General features: G+C 36.1%; 1 protein-coding gene across 1 annotated transcript; it reads right to left on the reverse strand.

Moving 5' to 3' along the window:
* Nucleotides 1-967: 967 nt before the first annotated feature.
* On the reverse strand, nt 968-6,814 carry LOC131150504 (uncharacterized). The gene is made up of 3 exons (XM_058101251.1): nt 6,481-6,814; nt 6,174-6,311; nt 968-1,409 (listed from the first exon to the last, which is right to left on the reverse strand). Exons 1-3 carry the CDS (start codon nt 6,607-6,609, stop codon nt 1,227-1,229), a joined length of 450 nt encoding a protein of 149 aa, XP_057957234.1. The 5' UTR covers nt 6,610-6,814; the 3' UTR covers nt 968-1,226.
* Nucleotides 6,815-17,389: the final 10,575 nt, after the last annotated feature.

The raw sequence follows: 17,389 nt of genomic DNA on the forward strand, positions 1-17,389 counted from the left end.
AAGACGGTTCAAATGATTCAACCTTTTTCTCAAAACTAAAAGGTCAACTGTTTCAGCTCAATTATATTTTCACCGTAAAAATCGAAATAAAATTGATTGATTCAATTCGATTTTTTCCTATATAAAATTGAAAGTTTTCAATTCTATTTTTTCCACTCAAATCGACACACCGCTATGTCAACTTAGGGGGAAAAAAAGAGTAAAAATTCATGAGTCCCAAAAGGGGCCTGCTCCTAGTCCCCTTTTCAATTTTTAGAGACTGAGGAGTGGACGGATGAAAAAATAAAATAAAAATAAAAATAAAATTTTATACATATATATATATATATATATATATATATATATATTTTAGATAAGCCGAATTTCCTGAACTTATGCGGCAAACTAATCCCACACCTGCGCCAGTCGTGCCCTCAGTCACATGAGCTTATGCCCAGAAACGAAAATAAAATAAAATAAAATAAAAATAAAACTACCATTGTATAAACATTAAGTGCATCCCCTGCTCCATAATCAATATAATAGTTAGTCACATTCAGAATGCAACAAAAAAAATGATATTATAAAATTAGAAGTAATCGTTCATTGTTTATTTTTAAATAATTTTTCATTGCATTTGTTCTATAATTTGACGTCACTTATCCTTTTGGTGAACAACAAATTCCAATATAAAGGCTATTCTTTTCTTAAGAAAAAGCAATCAGCAAACAAAATGCAACCTAAATATGGAAATCAAATCCAAGTGCATGCCTGGGATATCCGTTTGAAGATTTGAAAACTTGAAAATATTTTTCACTAGTTTATCACACATTGTAAGAGTAGAACAATGTGGTGCTCTGGTTGGACCTGCAGCAGCAAGCAGCCACAACCCCGGTTATTAAAGGGTTCGAGTCTTGTTTTGTGAGATCGACATCCCTGGACATCATGAAATATACTCTCTAGTTGCTTTTGAACTCAGAGGACAGACTAAACATGAAATTATCAACTCTTTCACAACCTTGTTCGCAATTTTCTCAACTACAGGCAGGTTCTCCGATTATTAAAAAATAATGCCAATGAAGATCAAAATTTCCAGTCCATAAAAACAAAAATACGTATGTGAGCACACAGCTCATGCACGCAGCCATCCAAAGTTGCTGTAGATCAGTGTATGGAGCATTGACCAATATTCTCTACGACTCCGGAAGAGGTCAAACCATACTGTCAAATTACACCTTTTTGGCTTTCTATTCATTGATGGATAAGGTAGCCTTCAATCTACCAACTATATGTGGCAGCGCTTTGACGTTGTCGTCGATCGCCTGGTCGACGCATGACTCCAAATTACTCATAGCATCAGTTTTGGACTGTTGGAGCTTAGCCGACTCGAACTTATCTTGGCAGACCATTAGTGACCTGTTCAACCTCTCCTGCAACCATCAGAAGAAAAGTTGAGGAAATAAATCAACTAGAATTCTTAATTATCAATCATACAAGCTATCCCAACCGTTCGAAGATGGAGCCATTATATAAGCTTTCTCCAAAGAACTAAACAAGGAAGCCACATAAAATACTTAAAAACTGAAGGACAGAATAAATCTAACAAAAATATTTTATATGATACAAAATCCTAACCAAGTTTGATCCCCATCATTTCTCCTGGAGAGAGAACTCAAGCCTGTTCATTTGTGCCATGTGGAAAACAGTTCCATAATTTTCATTTCCCATTTCCAAATATCCAAAGAATCACAAAAGATGCCACCTTATTTTTTAGTTTTCCAACTATTGTATAGAAAAGCTGAAAACAATAAAAAGATTTTTTTTAATTTCAATAAAAATGTTGGAAAACTAAAAACCAAGTGGGGTTCTTGTAGTTCTTTAGAAAACTAGAAATAGATAGTAAAATTACTTTCCACAACTGAACAAGGCCTCATGACCCTCAACTTTGGCAAGCAAAGACAAATCTGCTACTTTGTGGTGAAATGTGCGGTAATTATGATGTATTGTACAAAAAATACAGAGATAAAGCAACAAAAACAAACGGATTTAATGTGATTCGACAGTATGCCTACATCCACAAGAGTGAGCAACAGCTACATTTCACTATATCGAAAGTAGGGTTACATCATATGTATTTATACTAACCTAACCGTACAGAGGTATTAGAAAAATTCCTCAAATACCTTTGTACCGTATTGTGGGGGCCATCCCCAACACATTATTCGTCCTAGCCAATAAAACAATAAATCACAAACCCAAAAGGCTGATGCCGGAAGTGGAGCGAAGTACATGTTCTACTTAATATGAGCCACATACTACCTGTAGATGTCAAACCAATCTATATTGGGTGTCATGTGATAGAAGCATGCTGAATCCAGAATCCAAGAATCCGTGAGATGATCTGAATTGGATGAAACATAAAGCATATCCCCGTCATCGTTCTCTGAGTCTTCTTCTTCCACTACATTCGCAAACTTTGATGGTCCCTATTTATTCTCTGTATTCCCCTCCTTTTTCTTTGAACAATCTCGTTTTATGTGCCCCTTTTTCCCGCACTTATAACACTATATGTCTTTCCTCTTCCTGGATATAGATAGAGATTTATTGTTATTACTCGAGTCGCTCCGGGACTTGTTTCTCCCACGTTCTTGGTTACCCCTCACCACAAGCCCTTTACCTTATAAATTCTCATCATTGTCTTTCTTCCTCTGATGAAAACCTAATAGAGCTCTTCTGATCTCCTTCAATTCGAGAGTTTCTTTTCCCCCACATCAGAGTTGTAACCAAATTTTCATACATAGGAGAAGCAGGTAGAGAATTCAGTAACATCAATGTCTTGTCTTCGTCTTCGAACTTCACATCAACTCGCTTCAAATCACTGATGATCTAGTATAACACGTTGATATGCTGGTTCAGAGTTGAGCCCTCTGACATCTCATGACCATACAGTTTCTACTTAAGATAAAGATTGTTCGTTAACGACGTCGACATATACCAACTTTCTAGTTTCAACCAAACTGCCGCCGGTGATTCCTCATCTCCATGACATGATACATAACGTCATCAGCCAGACAAAGTCTAATAGTTGCCATAGTCTTCGCTTCCAATTCCTTCCAATTTATGTCGTCCATGCCTTCCGACTGCTTTCCGTATAACGCAAGAATAATTAAGTAAACACACTGGATATATACATAGCATCACATAATCACTAATTAATTTTAACATGCCAACAATGACCATTAGAAGCTAGCCTAGTGTTTATAACAATTTTTCGCCTAATATAGTAATATTAGCATGAAAATCACAAATATGTTGGCAAAAAAGTCGACTAACATGGATCAGTCAGCTGTCAAGGGGAAAAATCACGGACAATCTCAAAAAGGCTATTTCCAGTAGACAATTCCACAGTATGTGGCAACAAATCCCAAATTATAAATTTTTAATTCCCATTTTGCACGTGAGCAAATCAATCAAACTACGATTAACCACCCAATTTGGGCCATTATATTATGATCTAGCATAATATGAGGGGGAAACCACTTTCAAGACCCACGATGGTCTCTATAAACAAGTTGTCATGCCTTTTGTCTAGTTCGCTGAGCACATTTATGAGGGTCAAAACCACGCATCTTCAACCTTTTTTTAGGCAAGTTCCTCGCCATCTACTTCAATGGCATCTTGACATAAAACCAATCTAGTGATGAGCAAGTGGGCCATCTTTGAGAGGTTTTGTTTACACTTATGTCCACTAAGACATATGTTCCAAGGAAATGTCATGGTGAAAGCTATTATGGATTGCCCATATAGTAAATCTAATTCCAAAGGCATTTAATTCGCATGGATGAGCCTCCTTGTCCAAGTGTTCATTAGGATTTTTTTAGCACCATCATGACTTCTCTCGCTAATTATTATTGGACAAAGGGGACTTTGGTTGGTCCACCAGTAACAAGGAGATGAGGCTCAAGATGTCGGAGTCACCTATTAAATCATATTCGAAATTCCCTAGTATTAACGGCTGCCTATGATGTGTCTAGTATAAATATTGGGGGAAGGTTAAATGTTCAAATAATCACAAGTATGTCAACTTTGTGATATGGACAGTTATTAATCTAGGGGATTAGACTTCACTTCATTCCACCTCCCTTCATGACTTCTTGGTTTGGGAGGTACATGTTGGCTGCTTTACTGGCCATTTTAGTAGAGATAAAACCACCATTCCAGTGGAGGGTGGATTCTATTGGCCTTTCTTATAGAAAGATGCCACTTGAGTTGTGTCTCAATGTCAAACCTACCAATTGGCCAAAGTTAAAATGAGAAACACTAATCTATAAACTCCACTTGAACTCCCCCAAGCACCTTGGAAGAAAGTATTAAGTTCATACAGGGATTGCTTAAGACTACCAGGGAGCATAGGTGAGAGGGTGCTTTATTTTCTTTATGTGAGCATATTACAATTGTTCAAGCTTGCCTTGCCATTATTCCTTTTTATTTCTTGTCTATCTTGGGAAGATCATGAGACTTTCTTCGGTCTAGTGTGAGTGAGAGAATCTTTTATTTGGTTAGGGAGGTTGTTTGTAGGACTAAAAAGGAGGGTATTTGGGCTTTTGGGAAGTTGGTGTCCAGGAACATTGCTTTAATGGGCAAATGGTTGTGGCTATTTCCCTTAGAGAAGTCTTCCCATTGGCACAAAGTTATTAAGAGTAAATTTGGCCAGCAGGATAATGGGGGGATGCTAATTTGGGTTCGAGATGTTCTTGTCTAGCCCTTGGAAGGGTATTTCATAGTTATGTCCTCTTCTTATTCCTTATACGAATTTTGTTGTGGGAAATGGGTATCATGCTTCAATTCTGGGAAGAGATATGGGTAGAGAGTTCTTTGCTCTATTCATCTTTTGCCCATTTGTTTAGATTATCCTCTTTGCACAATGAATCAATTTCTTCTTTCTTTGTTTCTAATAGGCTGGTTTCTATTGTGATTTCCATTTTCGTAGTGCTCTTAATGATAGGGAGGTTTTGAAAGGAGAGACTGTCATTCTTGGATTCTTGAGTCTTCTAAGGATTATTCTTGGAAATTCTTTTTTGAGCATTTAACCAATAAAAACTTGTTTTTCCCGCTTCATAGATCCATTTTGAAGACAAAAGTCCCCTCTAAGATTAGGGCTTATAATTGGTTGGCCATTCTTAATAGAGGTAACACTAACAATCTATTGTAGAGCAGGAGGCCTTTTAAGGCTTTATCTTTAGATTGTTTGTTACCTCTTTTTTTATTTATTTTTTATAGATAACAATAAAGGATCTATTAATGAAAAAAATAATTACAGAGAATTGAATAAGAGAAATCCTCTAGGTAAAACAGAGAGCTAACAAAGAAATGCAGTTACATTATAGCTGCCTTCCAACTCTTTGGACATCATACAGCAATAAACCCTCAAAAATCCCAAAAGAATGTGCCCAAAAAGAGGCATAAAAGAAGACTTTCTCTCACAGTAAAGGAGGAGGGTCTTCTTATCTCAGAAAATTTTGGCATTCCTTTCAATTCACAACACCACGGCACTGAAAAAACTGCGCAGACCCAAAACTTCCTCGCTCTTTCTTCTCTTTGTTTTCAGAAACGCAGAATCTACTTCTCACATTTTCCTTCATTGCTCTTCTTCTTGGAGGGCATGGAGCAATCATTTTGGTTTATTTGGAGAGAATTGAGTGTGCCTAGAGTTGGTGGATGCTTTGGCCTTGTGACACTGCAATTTTTTTTGCAGTTTTGAGGGGGATTTGGTTTTGGTTGGAACAGAATGCTCGTATTTTTACGGGAAAAAGAATGTATTCAGTTATGCATTGGGATAGGATTCAGTATTTGGCCTCTTTGTGGATTTTTGCAGCAGCGCATTTCAACGGTTTCCATTTTCTGATTTACAGTATGATTGGCTGGATGCACTGTCTTGATTTATTTTGATTTTGTTTTTCTTTCTTCTAGTATCTTTTAAGGAAGATTACTTATGCTCCGTGTTATTCTTTTTCTTCTTCTTAGTAAGATCTTCTTTTCAATCCCAAAAAAAGAAAAAAATCCAAAGCTATTGTGTTTTCCACATTTCCTTTTCTCCAATTTCAGAAAGAAAAATGAGTTCTGAACCAACCCTATTTCCTCATTTACTTGGCAACAAAACAGATGCAATTATTACAAGAAGAAAATCAACTTACTTGAAATTTTGACATCTCGCTCTCAACCACATTCTGAGCATTAACAACTGGGACACTGCAATTCTCGACGCAACTGCCTATCTCTTCTTGCCGCAGCCTCCTATCAAAGCACTCGTATGCGCACTTGAAGTAAGCTTGCTGCAATGAATCACATCCAAAAAACACATCTAAAAATGTTAAAAAACAAGAGTATGAATTTTCATAAAGGTAATGGAAAAGCCCATTTAGGTACAAATATTCCCGCCTTCGAGAAACAATCACAGGTCCGAAATGGCGAGAGAGAGAGAGAGAGAGAGAGAGAGAGAACCTGAAGAGTGAAATTGACGTGGTCTTGGACGCCAGAGAGTTGGGTTTGAGCAGCTGTGTTCACTTCGTTCAGCTTTCGCCTCAATCTCTCCGTAACAATTTGCTCTTCTGCTGCCGCTATGTGATTCATCTCCTCCCTGTGTTAGGGTTTAGGGCTCCTCCGGCTTGGGAAGGTTTTGGGTTTTGGGATATATATACCTACTCTGTTTAATTAAAGTTGGCTCAAAATTTAATAGCTTCACCATCCAAATTCACACCGGATGAAAATAAAAATTATTTGGGCATCAAGAGTGGAGACTTTTCTTCAAAAAAGAAAAAAGAAAAAAGAAAAAAAAAAATTGGAGACTTGATCAAGCAAAATGGTCATTTTAGTTTTAAAGAGGAAAATATAATTTAAAAAAGATAATTATAGAAGAAAATTATGGAAGAAAATTACAAAGGAAAATAAAGAATGTACCTCTTTAGAACTAAATTTTTCTATAATTTCTTTGAAAAAAAAAAGTTTTCTACACAAAAATCGTGTTGTATGAGGTAAGAATATGTTATAATACTGTTAGGAAATGTTTAGTTTACAAAATTTAAAATTTTAGAAACTTTCAAATTATTAAAATTTATTATAATTACAGTAATGTAATTACCAATTCTGTATAATTCCCGATTCCTGCTTTAGACCAAGTGATGAGGAAGTAAGAATTCTCACATTATTCCTACATTTTTCATGTTTGATTAAATGAGCAAGTAGACATTCAGGGGTGGGTTAGGGATATATGGGTAAAATCGTCAAATTTACACAAAAAGAATAGGGCCATTTTAGTCTTTTCAATTCTTTAATGCATTTTCTCATCGGAAAATTGAAATAATGCCTACAATGCATTAAACCAAACATAGGTACATTTTAATATTATTGGAATATTACATTACTTGTACTCACATATTACAAACCAAATGCTACTTTAGAAAAATTATTATTGCAAATTTTTTAATATTAATTTGAGCATTGAAGGGAGGTCATCTTGTTTCTTTCGCTTGGTTGTAGGTGATCGTCATGACTTAGAGAGGCAAAGATGGAGATACAAATTTTTGACATTAATATATTAGTGTACCATGTAAAGGAAGTTTACTTCCCAAATGATAGTCCTTGTACTTGGAGAGGGGAAAAGAAAAAATAAAGGAAGTGGGAAGCATTTCATAGACGGAAGATGTAGTAACAGGAAAAAAAAATAATAATATAATAATAATAATAATAATAATAAAATTAATTAATTAAATTAATAAGTAAAATGAACAGTATGATAAGGAACAAATATATATATATATATATATGTGTGTGTGTGTGTGTGTGTGTATATATATATATAAAAGGTATGAAAGCTTCTTAAAGAAGCTTTACTTTACTTTACTTAAGGTTTATTATATATATATATTATTAAATTAACACAAGCTTCTTTAAGAAGCTTTGAAAGTAAAATCCAAATTTAATTGGATTTTTGGTGGATGTGAGTTCACTCTCTCTCTCTCTCTCTCTCTCTCTCTCTCTCTCTTCTCTCTCTCTCTCTCTCTCCTACGACTCTCTCTCTTCGATTCCAGGCTAGTTTTACGTCGGATCGACAAACCGAAGCCACCACGACGCTCCTGGCGAAGTTCTCTACAAGTCTGCCGGAACGGATCGTCAGGAAAACGAAGTTGGATTTCATCCCAAATCCAAGGTAAGGCTTTATATTCAATATTTGGATTTTTGACAGTTGAAGAAAGTAATATACGCGTAAAAATACTGAACTTTAATACTGAAAATTTTCAGTTCCAGGGTATTGATTGGGAACGTTAGGAATCATTCCTAAGTTGAAGTAAGACTTTTTAAGTCGAATTTGACTTAGTGGTAGTTATAGAAAATATTGTACGTACGAAAATACTAGACTTTAATTCTGCGAGTTTTCATTTTCAGGGTATTGAGTTGAGAACCTTGTGGGTACGGGAAAGATTTTCTTAGGGGCTTTTCAGGAATCAGGTAAGGGGATAAACTAAGCTAGTTTTGTTTTGAGAAAATGTATGTATATATATATAGCATCTGGTTTCAAGAAAAATAAATATATTTATATATATGATTTATATTTGGAAAATACTGTTTAAATGATGATATGTTGAATACGTAGAAAATTTGTTTAGTGTGGCATGAGTATAAAAATGTTGTGAAATACTATTTTTTTTTGGAATGGGGACGATATGGATTTCTATGATGGAAAACCGGCGTACGGGCCGAGATATTTTTATATGTATATGTGATTTGCCGGCGTATGAGCCGTGCTATGTGGATGAGATTTGCCGGCGTATGGGCCGTGCTATGTGATTTGCCAGCGTACGGGCTGTGCTATGTGATTTGCCGGCGTACGGGCCGTGCTATGTGGTTTGCCAGCGTACGGGCTGTGCTATGTGATTTGCCGGCGTACGGGTCGTGCTATGTTAAAATGTGTAATACCGGCGTACGGGCCGATGATTTTCATGATACACGTATATATGTGAAATGATATGATTGATGTGAAAATAAATTATATGAGATATTTATGTATTACGGTTTTAGTATATGTATATGATATCAGAACCTGGTTGGCTTGGTCTAGGCTAGCACTTGCACGGTACCGTTGCTATGTGTCCATGGTCCTCGTGATCATGATATCTGTGTTAACGCCGCTGTACGGAGTGGTGTGAGATTGGATGGTCGATGTGGTTATTTTCAAGAAGTGTGCTGTTATCGCCCCTGGTGTACGGACCAGTCTGGGTAGACCCATCGGACCTACAAACTACTGTTTGACTTGGCAGTGGTCGGCCAACCATTGTCAGGTCCCGCCTTCGGGCCACACAACCCAGTCATGTGGGGGTAATACATGACAACAGCCAGCTAACCTACCAGGATTGTTTTTATGTTATTATTATTATGATGTAAGATGAGAAATGTTTATGAAAATGCAGTATGTTCTGCCATGTTTTGATATGCATATGTTTTCCCATATTTGATAAACAGTATTAAATATGTTATGTATGGTATATGTAGAACATAGAATACTCATGTTGCCATACACTGGTATTAGTTTATTTCCCTTACTGAGAGGTGTCTCACCCCTAAATCTTATACATTTTTCAGGAGCCCCTAATAGGAGAGCGGGAAAAGCCCCGCTGATCTAGATCAGTTGTTTGCCCTCTTTGGAAGGGTAAGTTTTTGATAGGGACAGTTAGGTTTTGTGGGAGATTGTCCCTAGATTTCATTTTTGAGATGTATATACTGTGAGATAGTAATTGTAGTGACTCTGATATGTGTTATGCACTTTATGATGAGATGTATATGATTTTATACTTTCTGCTGCGTAGGCTTCTGCTGTATGTTTTGTTATATCCCTGGTGCCCACGGGCCCAGGTGGATTGTTACCTGCTGAGTTGGGATGTATGATGTGATGATAATTTATTTATATATATAAAAAAAAAATATGTGAAAAAGGAGCAGGTCGTTACAGAAGAACACCTTTCCCCTATGGTTTGAGGAGGCAAAATAAAAAGAAAACAAAGGCGAGGAATACCTCAATTCCAATGTCTGAGAGGGCAAAAAATTGAAAGTGGAATGTCGATTTGAATATGATCAACCCCTTTGGATCATTGTGTTGAGCTGCAATAGAGACGTTGGCAGCCACCTCCACCAACCCAGTCGCTTCTGTTGACTTGTTGAGTTCTAGTGGAGATCAACAGCCACCACCACAAACCACAGCCTATCTTGGTTGAAATTAAGTCAATTACTCTTGAATTTCACCCCCATCCATGGCTATATATAGGAGATGTGTGTGTGTGTGTGTGTGTGTGTGTGTGTGTGTGTAATATGTGTGAGGAACAGAGTGAAATTGTGTTGAAGGTGAGAGAGAAAGGCGTGTGTAAGAGAGAGAGAGAGAGTTGAGTTGAGCACTGCCTCCTCCTCCTTGCACTTTTTCTCCCAATTTTTAGTGAAATTGGTGTGCTCTGTGGATGTAAGTTAGTTTGGGCCGAACCACATTAAATCTTGGTGTTCATTTCTTGCTTGTTAATATTTGCTTGTGTGTGATTGTTGTTCCCCGGTCCCTAACAAATGGTATTAGAGCTAGATCAGAACAAAATTGTCAAATTGGAGCAAAATCGCCAAATCGGAGCCCCTGCCCAGTATCTCAAAACTGAGTTTTGACCCACCAACATGTTCCTCTCGATGAGACGAAACCAACAGTGCAAAGTAAAGCTCGAACGGAGGCCTCACGAGCTTGAACGCGCCCACACGTGCCTTTGCTAGTCAGTCGTCATCGCCGCGCACTTTCACGCACCTCCCAGTTGTCGGCACATGATCTCGTGTGCCCCCATGCATTGGAGAACTCACAACGAGAGCTAAAGGTTGAAGAAGAGCTGGTGTCAGCGTGATGTCAGCATCTGTGTCAGCGCCTCGCATCAGTCGCATCACGCCACGTGTCATCCAGTCAGTCGGGACCCACTGCCACGTCAGCTTTGGAGCAGATCGTCACACCACCGCCTCCTACTCCAGCTTTGGGGCTTAGGAGATCTACTTGGCCCCATATACAAAATAAAAGATATATGCATTATTTACTTCTTACAAATAAAGGAGAGCCCGAATGCTATGATGAAGCATGTCAGGCGGGAAATTCGAGTAAGTGAGAGCTTGTGATGAAGGACGAGATAAAGTCTCTCACCTCCAACAAAATGTGGGAACTAGCTAAGTTGCCCAAAGGTAAGAATAGTCTTCACAACAAGTGAGTGTACAGGATCAAAGAAGAGCATGATGGCTCTAGGAGGTACAAGGACTGGTTGGTAGTCAAAGGCTTCGAGTAAAAAAAAGGAATCGACTACATTGACATCTTTGCACCAGTTGTGAAGCTAACAATCATTAGATCAGTCTTGAGCATTATTGCCTCAGAGGGCCTGCATCTCGAGCAGTTAGATGTGAAGACGACATTTCTTTATGGTGATTTAGAGGAGGAGATTTACATGCACCAACCAGAAGGATTCTTAGTGAAAGGTAAAGAGAATCTTGTGTGCAGGTTGAACAAGAGCTTGTACAATCTAAAACAAGCTCCTAGTAAATGATACCAAAAATTTGACGGCTCTATGCAGAGGAAATATTTTCAAAAGTGCAACATCGACCACTACTATTACTTCAAGAGGTATTAGTCTAGCTATATCATTCTATTGCTATATGTCGATGACTTGTTAGTCGCAAGGCCAGATATAGAAAAGATCAGAAAATTGAAGCATCAATTGTCAAAGAAGTTTGACATGATGAACTTGGGTTCAGCAAAATAGATACTTGGAATGCAGATCTCTAGAGATAAGCAACGGGGAACGTTACAGTTATCTCAGTCGGAGTATATTAGCCATGTTTTACAGATATTCAATATAAGCAGCGCCAAAGCGGTAAATGCGCGATTAGTCAGACACTTCCACCTCTATAAGGACCAGGCTCCCCAAACAAATAAAGAGAAGGACTTTATGACTAAGCTACCTTACGCCTCAGCCATTGGAAGTCTCATGTATACCATGATTTGTACTAGACCATGTAACATCCCGACCCCGAAGGGGTATGGGATATTAACTTTTTGCTATTGATTTACAGCGGAAGCAAATAAACTCAATTATTATTAAACCAGAGCACTAATTATCCATATTACAATCATTTATTTCAAAAGAAGAAAAATTACATAAGCATAAATATCCGGCATCATACTAATATTTCTAAACAATCTTTATTTTTCTACCCCCACGCGCATGCTTGCTAAGCCTGATTTCCAACATGCTCTTCAAAGTTATCTGAAATAGAAATATGATTGGAGTGAGATGACGCTCAGTTGTAAATAAGATTATTATTAGTGTATGGTCAAAATGAGTTTTTTAAAAATTTCGTAAAACAATATTTAATATTATAACTTCAAAACCGTCTCTAGAATAAATATAAATTTAAAAATTTCTGTATAAAACTTTTACCATCAACTATAACAGTAAAATTTTATAATCATATACTATAACTGTTAAATTAAACTTTTAACTTTAAAATTGTATAAATATTTAATGATAAATATACATATACTTTTCCTTATACATTTTCTTTAGATCGTCATTTAAGCACTAGAATGATCATTTTCATGTAAACTTACACTTTTCCTTCAAATCATCAGTAACTTTGTACACATAATTAACTATGTATAAACATATATTGTAAAAACCACTCTTAGGCTTGTTTGCCGTAAGTTATGTTTACCCCCATGACTAGGTTGTGCGGTCTGAAGACTGGACTTAGCTGGCTGGCCGACCAAACTAAATCAACATACTTAAACTTTAAGTGAGATTTTCCTTATTAAGCCCTGGTCCGGAACCAGGTGTGCACTCAGGAGAAATCCACTAATATAAATAACCACTCTGTAAACAGTGTGGGAATCCGTTTAAACTTTAAGTTGCGGTACCGAACATCTGTAACTTTGAACTTGCTTTGTCATAAGGGATTTTAAAACCATCTTATTATAATTTATGCAATTTAAAATAATCTCGTGAAAATCTTATCTTTACTCATATTTCATAAAAATGCAACGTGAAAATAAACTCATGCCACACAATTTTTGTGTTAAAAATATATATAATTTTATTTTTTAAATAGAAAGAAATGCTGAAAATTTACCCGAGAGGATTAAAACATTTCTTAACCCAAAAATAGATGCAAGTATATTAAAGATAGAACTGGTATAATTAAATAAGCGTAAAAATAAACTCGTGGAAATTTTGTGGAATAATTAACATAATTGAAATTTACTTATAAAATAAACTCGGGTATGAATTTTAAATAAAAAAAACTAACATAATCAAAATTTACTTACCTTCTTCTTTTACCGTGTGCTACGAACACAATAACTATATTTAAGAAATGAGATCAAAAAAAGTGGGTGAGTGAGAACTTACTCAAAATTCTCTCTCCACCACAAATTCTTTCACGTACTAATCCTTCTCTTCCTTGAAAAAATTGTTGTGAAAAATGAAGGTTGAGAGCTTCCTATTTATAGGAAATTTTAAGGAAGAAATGAAATTTATAAAAGTGTGGGGAGATGGGTGAAATTATAATTTTTTTAAAATTAAAGAATTGGCAAGGGATGGGCAAGGTATGGGTTGAGTATGGGATGAGGATGGAGGCCATGTGGGAGTGCTTGCCACCATTCCCATTAAATAAATTTTTAATTAACTGCTTACCTAATTAATTAATCAATTAGTTAATTAATTATCTTATTATTTTATTATTTTTCTTAATCATTATTATTATCATTGTTATTACTTTTAAACTATTTTTAGTATTTATTTATTTTATTATTTATTTTTTAACAAGAATTAAATTTAAAATTTGAAAACTCATGTGGGCCCTACCTGATCTTGTGGGTCCCACACAACTTCGAGACCCAAATGAATCGTACGTAATTTCAATAATGCTCATACGATTTTATGAGCCGTACACAGCTTCGAGACTCGTGTAAACCTCCACACGGCTTCGGGACTCATGTGGGCCCCATACAATCTTGTGGGCCCCGCATAGGATACCTATATTATTATTATTTTATTATATATTTCTGTAAATTATGTCAGTCAAAACATTATTTTATGTACTTATTTACGTGTACAAACAGTGTCTATCCTATTTATCCTATGAAATTCCATTTTGACCAGGTCGACCTCTAGGGAGCGACTGAGTCGCAATGGTCTCTGAGCACTCGCTAAGACAAGGTCTTTCTTAGGTATCAAACATGGAATCAAAGATCCTACAGAAAAATACTTTTGTATTAACTTAATGACCATTTTTATTATTTTATTATTATTGTGCTTTAATCATATATATATTTTTGGGTCATCACAGACCAGACATTGGCCAAGCAGTGGGAGCTGTTAGCAAGGTCATGTCAAATCCAAGGAAGACTCACTAGGAAGTAATGAAGTGGATCTTGAGGTACCTAAGTGGCACTATTGATAAGTGCCTATGTTTCAGCAAAGGAGACTTGAAAATTAAAGGGTATATAGATGCCGGTTTTGCAGATGAAGTTGATTACCGCAGAAGCACCACCGGATATGTGTTCACTATTGGTACAACAACTGTTAGTTGGATATAACAGATAAAAAATATTGTTGCCCTATCCACTGCAGAAGTTGAGTACATAGCAGTGATAGAAGCCAACAAAGAGATAATTTGACTTCAAGGTTTGTTAACAGAGCTTGGAATAAAGTAGGTGAGAAATGTTTTGTACAACAACAATCAGAATGTGATACATCTGGAAAAGAACTCTACATTTCATTCTAGAACCAAACACATTGGACTTCGTTATCACTTCATCAGATCTCTATTAAAAGGATATACATTGGTTGAGATGGTGTCTCCATCTCCAACTGAGATATTGTTGGGTTCCAGTGGAGACATCGGCAGCCACCTCCACCAACCTTGTCACAACCCAAAAATTCTGCTATATTTTTTCTCTTCTCATATAACATAAATCTGCTCTAATACCAAACTATACTGTCTCGATCCCGAAGTGGGTAAGGGGTAAACTTGACTATAAACTAGTCCATGAACTAAACAGCAGAAACATGCATATAAAATCCCAGATGCAATACTAGAGTTTTACAACCATCCATCAACATAAAAGTATCTTCCCATACACATATTTACAACCCATAGTGTACAAAACATCATTGTATAAATATCAGAACTCACAAACACTTACTCCCAACAATATTATCTAGAACCTGCCTCAGAGCACTCTAACCTTGATTCCTCGTATTTCCTGAAATGTTTAAATTCTTGGGGTGAGACACCTCTCGGTAAGAAGGAATAAATTATTATCAATGTGTGACAATATTAGTTTTAGTGTTCCAAATATACAACCATTATTTACCTTTTCGTTCACTGTGAAATCATGTAAAACTGTAAACACATACATACAAATATATTTCAAAATACATACTTTCCTTTCTCATTATACTCTGTATAAGACAATAACTCAGTATAAGTAAATACGCATATATGCATAGAAGAACTGCCCTAGATGGATAAACAACAACATCATGAATTAACCCCCCATGATTCGGGTTGTGTGGCCTGAAGGCGGGACCTAACCATGGTTGGCCTAACCAGACTAAGTCAACTGTATTTGTATCTATATCTATAACTATGAGTATGATTTGCCTACCCAACTAGTCCAGACCCTAGGGGATAATTGTAACGACCTCAAAATTCTTACCATTTTTTTTTTAAATATATATCTGTGTATCAACATTCATACCTAAGCAGCGGAAACACAAATCATACAATCATTTACATATATATACAAAACAACACCAGAATCCAACGTCTACAACCATAGCCATACAAAAATATCCTTCTATCATCATCTACTCAAAATATACCCAACTCTGTCAAAAACTTACCCTAAACCAGGGTGATCAAATACTTTCTCTATCCGCGAGCCTGATCTGCTCGCCGAATTGGCTCACCTGAAAAATATTAAAGTAATGGGGTGAGTCGACACTTAGTAAGTGGAAATATGCTATTACTAGTGTGTGGCAACTAAGTTAATAATGCTTAAAATTAGTACTGAACTGTAATGCAATAAAACATCTGTAAGACATATTTTCCTTTCTCAATTTAAAATATACTGTATCGTCTATATTTTCTACTTTTCATATTGATAATATCATACTATACTCATCATATTCTGAAAAACTGTATACATTTACATATCTATACTTTATCCCTGGGACTCTGTACGTCATGATTTGACCTCTCATGACAAGGTTGTGCAGCCCATAGGCGGGACTTTATCTGGTCAGCCCTCCAGATAAGTCAATATACTCTACACTAGCTCAGCCCGGCCAAACTGTATCCTCTCCTAGGCGCGGGACTGGCTGCTACCTCGTCTAACTGGCCCCCTCTACCCAACATACTGGGGAGCTGCAACCTCTCCGAGCACAGTTAGACGGTACTCACACACTATGTGAGATGTGTGGTTGCACTCTATCTGAATATAGTAACGGTACCGTGCTCTATAATCTATATTTGTACTGTATCTGTCTGTAATCTTTCCACAAGGATTTGATACTATATACATATATACTCATTTACTATTTTCGCCATGTTTCCAAAATTACCCTCATGCTATCTTTCTGTATTATAAATACTATAAACTCTGTATACTGTATCTGTAGCATCTTGATGCTACCTCTATATATATATATATAACTGTCTGTATCACTGTCTATATTCTCTGTTTATATGCTCTATAAGTTATGGTAATAGGAAACATGGCATACTAAACTCTGTATATACTGTTCTGTATAAAACTATGATATAAATACTGATCTGAATAACACTGTATACATGTATATGTGTATATATATATATATATATGTATCTCTGTTTCATGAAACTATTCGTATAAAAGTTGTGTTTGCATGTACAATTCTCTATAAAATTTTCTGTGAATATATATTTGTATCTGCATATTCTGTATAACTCCATACACTGGGAAAAACTATATAAACTATACATACTATCTACTTTCATACATTCAGTATAGTATGATATATATATTATAAAAGCTATATAAATTGCATTGTCACATAAAAGTCTACTTAGGCCACACAAGTATTTAAACTCATAATCTGTAAATACTGTATAATAAACTGGAATAAACATGTGTCGATGAAATCTCTAATAACATTATGGAAACTCCTAGCATAGCATATTTCCCTTACTTTAATTTTAGAAAGCCCCTTAAAAATTCTGGCTCTATACCAGCAGGATTCCTAACTCAATATCTTGAAAATACAATCTCCCAGAACAAAACATCATTATTTCTTAGCCTACATCATTT

The sequence above is a fragment of the Malania oleifera genome, chromosome 3 (assembly GCF_029873635.1).
Source record: "Malania oleifera isolate guangnan ecotype guangnan chromosome 3, ASM2987363v1, whole genome shotgun sequence".
NCBI lineage: Eukaryota > Viridiplantae > Streptophyta > Magnoliopsida > Santalales > Ximeniaceae > Malania > Malania oleifera.